Here is a 10,684-nt window from a genome sequence, read left to right on the forward strand (position 1 = left end):
CTAATTTGTATTCATATCTGTTTATATAATTTTTTGCATCCGACTAATATGAATACTGCATTTGTTCATCAAATAAAATAAGTATGAATATAGATATACTAATATCTAATTTGGTTTCGGCTCTACTTCTTAGAGATTCAAGTTAACAAGAAAAAATACACACACATACAAACAAAAAAAGAAAGAAAAAGAATAGATTTTGTCCAATCTTAAGCAAACTAATCTCAAACATTTTCCAAGTCTGCTGGCAATAGATTGGCATAAAAGTACGTCTGTCTTTGCAAGAATTCAACTTTCAAGGATGAAACTTAAATAAGAAAGAATGAATGATCTTCCATCCCATGCTGAGGTGATTGCAGAGGTGATTATAGATGGTGGCAGCGTGACGGTGGAGGATCAGTAGACAATGGTGTGTGAAGGCGAGCTAGATGGGACCTGGCAGGAGAAGGGAGTGGAAGGGGCCAGCGCGGGAGCGAGCTGGCGATCTGTGACAACGGTGAAGCCTCTGTGGTCAGAAGTGGCCTAGGCCTCCCGTCGACCAAAGTGGACCTCACATGCGATCCCCCAGGCGGAGCTTTGGCAAAATCAAAAGATGTTCTCGGAGGTCTTGAAGCTTCCACTGGAAAGGGTCAATAGGGCTCGGGAAGCCTGGTCGGCGACGACTGTGCTGGCCCGGAGTCTCGGCCACCCCATTCCTATCGATCGGATCTTGAAGGAAATCAAAACCAGGGCGAAGCTCAGTGACGATGTAGAGGGCTTTCCGCTGGCGGCGGGGCATCTGGCTCTCCGTTTGGAGGATTTCACCTACGAAAACCTGCTCGGGCTATGCTACTCTTGAGGGTGCATCAGCCACGGTGGGGGAAGATGCGCATCTCCAACGCCGGACGATGCTGGGGCCGAAGAGGCGACAATGGTGGAGGTGGCCCATTTGGAACCGGCAGAAGAGGGATTCGGCCATAACATGAGGCCGGTTTTCGGTCTGTGGATGACAACTAATCGATTATGGAAGTCGAAGCCGGTGGCCCCGACAGTGAAGAAGAAGAAGACAACCGAGTTGGAGCCAAAGCCAACTCAGTGCTTACCAACCGACAGCCAGGGCCCTAACGCACAGGAGCCCAGACGGTCTGCGGATGTGTAGGAGGTGGAGACGGGCGAATGGAGGAAGCCGACCAAGATAGCTCGGGGGGAAGCGCCGGTGACGAAGGGCCACGACGGCAACTCGGTTAACCTGGGCAAGGTAAGTTTCTTCGACCCAGTTTACATTCTTGAGCTGGAGCCGAGTCAACTTGGCGAGAAAGTGGATGGACCTCTGCATGTCTTAATGGGCCCAGCCATGGAGGCCCGGAAGAGTTGGGTGGGTCCAAGGCCGTCAGCGAGCCTGGGCTTTCCAAACAACGGGCCCGGAGCCTACTGAGAGGCCGAGCCAAAAGCGGGTCCATGGGTTCGAAACATCGAAACAGGTTGGACCCCTGCCCATAAGCCACACCACCCGCATCTGAGGAGGCCAGCCTTTCTCTCCCGAATTCCTCCCCTTCACCATCGGCGATGGAGAGCCGGCAACCCAAACTAAGAGCTCATGCTAAAATGATGCACAAAACTGCCTCGAAGGGCGGAGCAGAGGAGCTGGTAGCTGCTGGTCGGATGGATCTAGCGGTGAAACCAAACCAGGGAGCAGCAAGGGATGGCCGGAAAACTAGCCACAGTCGACGGAGGGAGGAGGATGTGACAGCAAGGGAGGAGCTGGGAGGAGCCTCTGCTGACAGAACTCCGCTTGAACTGGGGGCAGGCTCACGAGAAGGTCCACTGCGGTGACAACACGGGGGGAGGCCAAACGGTGGGGCTCCACAGGGAGGCTTGGAGGGTGACGGCAAGGTGAAAGGGAGAGCTGGTATATAGGGGAAGGTCGTGGCAGACCCTGGGAGTAAATGCCCGAACTCCACAGGTAAGGCACATGAACTTTTGGTGGTGAAGATTAAGAAGGCTATCCAAGGCTGGGATGGGGCTTCTAGCTCGGGTGGTTCTAGGACAGGGGAGGGCAGCTGCTCCCCATTAACTCCTCAGTCATGAAGATTCAATTGTGGAACTGCCGAGGGACGGGAAAGCTGTCCTTCTGCCCGGCCTTCCGAAGGTTAGTTAACCTGCATGACCCATCTATTTTTGTGCTCCTTGAGACTAGATTGTCAGGAAGAAGCTTACAGAAAGCTAGAAGAAGGGTGCCCCGCTCATGGGGATTCTATGCAATTGAATCTTGGAGGATGTCAGGTGGGATCATTATTACATGGAAGTTGAATGTTTGTAAAATTGATGTCTTCAATCAATGCAGCCAGAATGTAGTTATGGTCATATCTGATGGAAGTGGGCCGCCATGGGTTTTGTCAGCCGTCTATGCTAGCACCTAGTTTAGAGAAAGGAGGAGACTATGGGAGGAGGTGAGTTTTCTAATCAATTAGGGATACCCAACAATGGTGGCCGGTGATTTTAACTGCATAGATAGTCCTATAGAAAAGAGGGGAGGCAAGCCATTCACTCACAAGCTGGAGTGAGGGAGTTTTAGGAATTTATTATGGAGAATGGACTGGTGGACCTAGGTTTCTCGGGGCCGAGGTTCACATGGTGTAATAACAGGCAGAGTTGTGCTAGGGTATGGGAGCGGATTGACAGGGTCTTCGCCACGGCGGGATGGATTCAGAATTGGCCGAAATTGAGGGTAAGCCATCTGCCACGTATTGCATCATATCATTGCCCTGTGTTGATCAACACCTCCCCTCATACTTAGATTAGTGTCCCATTTCGTTTTGAGAAACTCTGGCTCTCTTATCCACGATCGTGGGAGGTGGTGAGGGAGGCGTGGCAGATACTGGTGCATGGGGATGCAGTGCATAAGGTCACCCGCAGGTTGGAGATGACAAAAAGGCGCTCGAGGAGATGGAACAGACTTGAGGTGGGGAATATCTTTAAAAAGATTGAAGTTACCGAAGCAGCTATTGAAGATCTTTAGGCCAGAGAGGAGCAGAGGGGTGGGTTGACTGATGGTGAGCAGATGGAGCTTCAGGCAGAGTTGTCTATGCATCACTCCCATTTGAGGCAGCAGGAGACATTTTGGAGACAAAAGTTGAGGGTTCAGTGGATCTTAGAGGGTGATCGCAACACAAGGTTTTTTCATCAGGCCACTATTATCTGCAGGCAGCAGAATAGAATCCACAGCATCAGGGAGAGCAGTGGCCAGATGACCGATGATCCAGGCTGGTTAGGGGGATTTTGGAGGAGTTTTTCAGGTCCAGGTGGATAGAGCAGATTAGTAGCAGTGGGCTACGCACCCAGCTCACCCCAAAGAAGAGAGTCTCAGATGAGGAGAACTATGAGCTGATCAGGCCGGTAACGGCAACAGAAATTCAGAAGAGTCTTTGGTCCCTTGCTGAGGACAAGGCTCCTAGCCCAGATGGTTTTTCTCCAATTTTTTTCAGACGGTATTGGCACATAGTCAGGGTAGATGGGATCGAGGCTATCTTACAGTACTTCAGCTCAGCCAGGATGCCTAGTGAGTGGAAAAGAACATTCATTACTCTTATTCCAAAGAGGCAGGACACCACCGAGCCATGTCACTACCGACCGATTAGCTTGTGCACTACTCTCTACGAGATCATTGCAAAGATCCTAGTGAGAAGAGTCAAAGGTATACTAGTTGAACTGATCAACCTTGAGAAGGAAGCGTTCATTGGGGGGCGGAGTATTTCTGATAATGTACTGATAGCACAGGAGTTCATGTGTGATCTTAGACCTGCTTCGGGCAGGAGGGGGCTGATGGGCATCAAACTGGACATGGAGAGAGCATATGATAGAATGAATTGGAATTTCTTGATACAATATATGGAGCTTTTTGGGTTCCATCATCAGTGGATCAGATGGGTGTTGAGCTGCATTCAGGCATTCTCCTTTGCTATTTTGGTGAACGGCATGCCTACACGATTCTTTGAGTCCTCAGTGGGCCTGCGACAGGGATGCCCGTTGTCACCTCTACTTTTCATCCTTGCTTTGGACGCTTTATCCAGAGCTCTCTTTAGCGCCTCTGAGGCACAGGAGGTGGAGCCCTACAAGCCGATGGCAGGTACTTTCCAGATCTCTTATTTATTGTTTGTTGATGATTGCCTCCTGATGGCAAGGGCGAGCAGGGAGTCGGCACAGGCTCTCCACAGGATCGTTGAGGAGTATTACAGGGCTTCTGGGCAGCAGGTCAATTTGGCCAAGTTGGCAGTCTGCTTCAGCCCGAGGATTGAGCCATAGCTGAGAGGGGCCATTTCGGAGATACTTGGGATTGGTGAGTAGGAGGGCACTCTGCGGTATCTCGGATTTGGAACTGAGTTTCCAATAGAGATTGGAGGGGTGGCAGGCGAGCACCCTATTCATGATGGGCAGGATTATTTTGGTCAGGTCAGTGCTAAGCTCCATACCCATATACTTACTTTCAAACACCATTGTTCCTATTGCCTTGTTAAGGTCACTGGAATAATTGATTCAGAGCTTTGTATGGGGTGGTCGAGCACGTAGAGGAGGCACTCATTTTCTCACCTGGGAGGTTCTTTGTCAACCGACAAGTAGTGGGGGATTGGGTATACATTCCCTCATTACTAGGAGGGAGGCACTGGCGACCAGGCATGAAGCCAGATATCTTTTGGAGCCAGACGGACTGTGAAGCAGCTTGATGAGAGCCAAGTATGGGGGGCGGATTGAGGGAGATGTTTTTAGACCTGGGAGGCAGTGCTTCTACATCTGGCGAGAGATGTGTGCATGGGTCTTACTAGTGCACCCTCGGATTTGTTGGGCAGTGGGGGATGGCAGTTGCATTGATATTATAGAGGACAGATGGCTGACGAGACTGCCTTTATACAGATGGCCGATATTTTTCAACCCAGTTGCGCTAGATGGGACCAGAGTGAGTGATCTCCTCACCTCGGGGGAGAGTAGATGGGATGAGGACCGGATTCACAGGCCTTTCGGTGATGCTCTAGTTGAGAAGGTATTAGCTACCCCCTACCACATGTGGGGATGGTTGATAGGAGGGTATGGAGTTTGACAGGACGGGCGAGAGCCACAGCTAGTTATTTTCAGGCTATAGTGGACTCGAGGTCAGCCCGTCGGCTGGAGGGGCGGTGGATTTGGAGGCTACGGGTACATCCGCGAGTGGCTCTCTTCCTGTGGAAGGTAGCATGGGGCATTCTACTGACCAGAGAAACTTTAGCTAGGAGAGGGGTTCAGATTCCAGCTGATTGTGAGGGGTGCTCGGGGGAGGAGGAGACTATCAGTCATGTCTTGTTCACATGCCCACGGGCGCTTCAGGTATGGGGCCTGGCTTCTTCCTGTTGGCGGAGGCCGGGTTGGGCGAGTTAGTCTTGTTGCCTGCCAGTGTGGATGCGCCGGTTAGTAGGTGGGTTATACCCCAAGTGGGGTCCCAGAACCCATGGCTTGGTGTCGCCCAGTAGCCAACTCGAGGCGTTGGTTGGTGCGGTTTAAGAAAATAAAGTAGCGCCTTCACTATCAGTGGTCGCTTTTGGTGTAATGGTCAGCGCTTGATCCTAACAACTGGTATCAGAGCCAGAAGTCTCGGGTTCGAAATCCGGGCATCGCGCTGGGGGGGATTGTTGGCGGAGGCCTGATGGGCCGAGTCAACATGGGCAGAGGCCGGGTTGGCCGAGTCAGTCCTGCTGCCTGCCAGCGTGGATGCGCCGGTTAGTAGATGGGTTATACCCCAGGTGGGGTCCCTGAACCCATAGCTTGGTGTCGCCTAGTAGCCGACTCGAGGCGCTGGCTGGTGCGGTTTAAGAAAATAAAGTAGTGCCTTCACCATCAGCGGTCACTTTTGGTATAATGGTCAGCGCTTGATCTTAACACTTCCCATCGGTGGACTTTCACTTCCACAGATGCATTCCTGAGCCAGTTGAGGGACTTAGGTTGGAGACCTGGCGGAGCAGAAAGAGAGATAGTATGGGCTTATATGGCATACCACATCTGGTTGGATAGGAATGCGAGGATATTCGAGGGCAGAAGATTTTATCCGAGATCAGTGGTGGACAAAGCATTTGCACATGCAGCTGAGCTGGTGAGCGCTGCGGTAGAGTTTTCACCTAGAGAGGACAGGGACATCCGGGCCCCCCTTTGGCTCTTGTAGCGTCCAAACATGCTATGGTACTCATGGTATCCTGGGAACCCCCACTTCCTGGTTTTCTCAAGGTGAACTTTGATGACAATATTTCAGAAGGCGGTAGTAGATGTGGTGTGGACTTCGTGATCAGAGACCAGGAGCTCAGGTTGATTGCGGCAGGGGGACGACGCATTTTTGATGAGTCCATCCTCGTGGCAGAGCTACGTGCGGCGTGGGAGAGTCTCGTATATGCTAGTGTACAATTGGGGGCCCAGCGGATATTCTTGAAGGGTGATTCTGCCACAGTGATTGAGTGGATGGGCGTGCCAGACCAGATCTACACCCACTAGTCAGGGATGTTTGCCACCTTCTGGACAGTCTTGATTCTTTGTAGGTCGCACATGTTTTTTGGAAGACGAACAGTGCGGTGAACTGGGTCGCCTCCTCCGCAGCTCATCAAACTGGAGCCTTCATATGAGATGGCACTGGCCCCATCCAACAGGACCTCGATCGTGTTTTGTATTCTGATTCCTCGTAGCGCACTCACATCTATGTGTAAGTGAGACGCCGATTTACCAAAAAGAAAAAAAAAGGAGGAAACTTAAATGAATAACACCTAGTTTATCTTTCAAACTAGCTTTGTCGTAAAAATAGCCCGCAATAATCTTGGAAGTAAAAAGCCCTCCCTCAACCATAGATATGGTATGAACTATTCGAAATCATGACAAACATGATATATTTTTTCAACAATTCCTGTCATATCAAGAGACTATGTAAAAAGGTAAAAATCTGCCGTTAGCTAGTTTAAGGAACCAACAAGGAGATTATGAACAGGGCCCAAGTACCAAAACCTTGTATGCATGCATAGAGATGAAGTTTTCCTTCACTTCAAACAAGAAATATGAAAATATGTTATGCTCAACTGGAAATTTAATATTGCTTCGCATACATTAAAATGTTAAAGATGCATTCTCTCAATTCAACAAGTCAAACAGCAACTCCAAACCCTGTGCAAGATATCCAAACCAGAAGAAATTGTTACAAAAGGAAACAAAACAAGTATCCAATGGCAAGCTTGTCTGAGATCCACCAAACATTGCGCTTCCAAACACAGTAGTTTAATCAATTTCCATTCCATGTTTTAGAACAATGACACATGCTTTTAGGAATACAGCCAGGGAGGCATATATCTAGCAGCTGCAATCAGCCCTGTGTCATTGCGAGACATCTCCACTGGCTCATTCGAGGTGATTTGTCTAAAAGCAACAATAAGCCAACATTGTTGTTTGAATGCCCAAATGTATACCTGACAAAAGATTAAAACATTGGTAAGCATTGTAAGGCTTTGTAGGTACAGCAATATCATTTTCACATAACATATTAACATACTTGCTTCCAGTTGCTTTCTTTCTCCAGAAAACCAATGACACGATCCACTAAATGAAGGACAAGAAACACAGGAAGTTAGACATATGGAAAACCAACAAAAATCCAAGAAGATTACATGACATGGGATGAAAAAATTTTGCTTGCAGAAACCAACCACAACCAATTATAACAGTTTATGGTGCATAAAATCTGCAAAATAGTCATACCAAATCCAGTGAAGCACTAAATGATGATGCAGTATCTTGCATCATTATTTCTATATAAGCACTGATATATCTTGAAGAATAAAATGGGACCGCTAACAAGGTCTAAGTTTAATAATGCAATGTATAGTGTCCTACGGACAGACGGATAACTTGTCACAAATATCGCAACTTTAGTCTCTCTCAAACCATAACCTGAGCTTCAGATTAATTGTAAGCATATCAACAATGAGATAAAAATTTTCCTGAGTGATACAAAAGAGAGCATATCTCTAACATCCATTTGGAAATTCCAACGTGCGAGATTTTACGCATGCTTCAAGGCTTAGGGCCACAATTCAATAAAACTGTCATCTTAACAGCCAGGATGTCAGATTAAGCATTTTGTAACTTGTTACTACACATCTAAATGAAGACATCATTTAGAGAAATTTCATCAACAACCATCTGCGCTATATAGTTGAACCTATTTTTTTCAAATCTTGCAGAAGAGATATTTAAAAGCAAATATCTAAGAGCTAGCTCTTCATAACAATCCAAGAACATGACTAACGGAAAGAAAATGGAGGGGGCAGTGCCAAGAATCTAAAGGTGCATCTTAAGTTATTGATACAAGTTCAAGGCACACAGCAGCCCGACCAGCTAGAAGAACGGTAATGCAACCCTCAAATGCTAACAATTCCATAACTATATCTACTAGAAGAGTAATTAAATCTACTCAAAAGGTAATGCAACCTTATGCTGCAGAAACATATATCCAATACAAGAGTGGGAACTAATTTCAATTTCATAATTGAATTGTCTAACAGTTCCAAAGATTCAAACAATTCCAAGAACAAAGAAACAAATCATATGCTAAAGCAGAACAATTCGCTTGACCAATCAATTAAAATGCCACAAATAACAAAACTGATTAAATTACCTTGATCACAGAAACGATGGAAAAGCTGATGATCAAAGGCTTCTTCTTGACGACCCTCTTCTGTGGTGCCACCTCCTTGCAAAGCTGCTGAGCAATCTCCTTAAGCAGCACTAGCTGAGCCTTCTCTGTCCGCATCGAGATGATGGCCTGCCTCATCGACTCCCTGTCAGCCTCCAGTGCCTGCAGCCTCATGTATAGCTTCTTCATGTCCGTTGTCGCTTCCTCCTCCTCTCCATCTACTTCTCCTCTTTTCCTCTTCTCCCTCAGTGTGTCCGCATGGTCCTCGCACACCCCATGCACTGCATCAATGGTGTACACCCTATCACTAGCGTCATCGTCCCCATCGACATCATCCACTGGGCGGTCCACTGTAATCGGGAATTCATCCCCGTTCTTGAACTCCTGCGCATCATCCCTACCAGGGAACGGGCCCAAAGCACAGCTATCAGCAGAGGGCTGTCGGCAATGGCTGGGCCGGCATGGGGACTGCCCCACGACGCCTTTCTCCATCACATGGCTGCCACCGGGTGTCGTCTCGAGCCGGTAAGTCCGGTCTTCCAGGTTCTGGAGCTCCTCCTCCACGTTGGGCGGCGTCTCCCCAAAGGCAAACTTGTAAAGATCGGCGGTGGCATCCATATAATTGTCATCGCCTGGGGTGTTGCACCTCAGCTGAGGGTAATTGTCGTCGGCCAGGAGGTCGTCGAATCGAGGGCTGTCGAGAACGGCAGCGGCAGCGTCTGGGGTCTGGGGGTAATCGTCGGCCTCAGGGGCGATCCCGTAGCTGAGAAGGCGGTGCTTGCAGGCCTGGAGCTCGCATGAGAGGGACTGGAGGACCTGGTCGCGCCTGTAGAGGAGGTCGTCGAGGGCGGCGAGCTCGCGCTGGTCGTGGGCCATCTTCTCCTCGGCGAAGCGCTTGAATTGGCGGGCCTCCATCTGGACCTCGGCCTTCTCCCGCTGGAGCCGGAGGATCATCGACATGGCCTCGCTCGCCGCCGTCGACGACGCGTTCCGCTCCTCCTCCAGCTCCCCGCACAGCTCCTGAATCGACTGCTGCTGCCTCGCCAGGGCCTCCCGGAGGGCGGCCACCTCGTCCTCCACCTCCACCCGGGCCACGTCGCCGGCCGCCGGCGGGTCACGGCGGGCCTCTCCCTCCGCCTGATCCAGCTTGCGCTTCACGGATCGCCGCCAGGTGGTGGACGGCGGCGAGCAGCAGGGGCAGGACGCGCAGGGGCATGACGGCGAGGACCTTTCCGAATCCATGAATCCCTCGAAAACATCCAATAAATGAATCAATCTACACAATCCGCATACTTCCTCCCTTTCGAGATGAAGGGATCGAAACGGGAGGACGAAGAATCAGAAATTGGATGGAAATGAGGGAGAATCTAGGGTTCAAAACCCTAGATTTTTTTTTTTTTATTTCTCTATGCCGTTTTTGCGAGAGAGAGAGAGGTAGGGCGACCGAAACAAAGGTAGGAGAGGAGGGTGGGTGGCGAAGAGAAAGGAGGTGGGCGGTTGGCGAGACACGGTGGGAGCGCGAGTTGTTGATTTTTCAGATATTTTTCCTTTGTTTCTGATCGATTATTTTGATCTCGATCCGGATGGTATTTTAAGGATCCCATTATATTTATAATAACCGGATTTATTTCCAAAAATAGAAGAAGTTGTCCATGGGCCAACCTGTGGTTTTCTTTTTAGCCCGTCCCATTGCAACAGCATGCGCGTTCGTTTTATCCATGTCCGCGGAAAAGGCAGCCCATCGATATCACATCCCTTTTTCTCATGCTCTCACCATCTTTTCTGCATAAATCTGTAAATTAATTTGATCCCCATACTGGAGATGTGGTCATCCTCTTCGAAGTACTTGCTGACATTTGCAGCATTAAAAGCTTACAGAAAATGCAAGGAAATTTATTACGTTGATTGATGTTATAAGGGTTTCCCTTTGATAATTGTGGATATTAGGACGTCCGAGATCTTGCTGTACTAAAGTGTCACCGTATTATCACACTATGGTGACGCAGAATTTGCAAA

The 10,684-nt window shown here is 49.1% G+C and overlaps 1 protein-coding gene across 1 annotated transcript; it reads right to left on the reverse strand.

Annotated features, from left to right (window-relative positions):
• Positions 1-7,038: 7,038 nt before the first annotated feature.
• LOC148715097 (myosin-binding protein 7-like) lies at positions 7,039-10,253 on the reverse strand. Its single transcript, XM_088721075.2, has 3 exons — positions 8,651-10,253; positions 7,526-7,572; positions 7,039-7,442 (listed from the first exon to the last, which is right to left on the reverse strand). The coding sequence occupies exons 1-3, from the start codon at positions 9,908-9,910 to the stop codon at positions 7,340-7,342; spliced, it is 1,410 nt and encodes a 469-aa protein (XP_088577201.2). The 5' UTR covers positions 9,911-10,253; the 3' UTR covers positions 7,039-7,339.
• Between the last annotated feature and the right edge of the window lie 431 nt (positions 10,254-10,684).

Source organism: Phoenix dactylifera, chromosome 1, assembly GCF_051530095.1.
Source record: "Phoenix dactylifera cultivar Ajwa chromosome 1, Ajwa_hap1_PhDact_Kaust_v1.1, whole genome shotgun sequence".
NCBI classification, from domain to species: Eukaryota; Viridiplantae; Streptophyta; class Magnoliopsida; order Arecales; family Arecaceae; genus Phoenix; species Phoenix dactylifera.

What these genes read in the sequence shown, in the direction of transcription:
- LOC148715097 (XM_088721075.2), bottom strand. Translation starts at nt 9,910, where the DNA reads ATGGATTCGGAAAGGTCCTCGCCGTCATGCCCCTGCGCGTCCTGCCCC. An exon ending in CCATCGTTTCTGTGATCAAG is followed by an intron (nt 7,573 to 8,650) that starts GTAATTTAATCA and finishes TCCTTCATTTAG; the next exon opens with TGGATCGTGTCATTGGTTTT. An exon ending in AAGAAAGCAACTGGAAGCAA is followed by an intron (nt 7,443 to 7,525) that starts GTATGTTAATAT and finishes ATCTTTTGTCAG; the next exon opens with GTATACATTTGGGCATTCAA.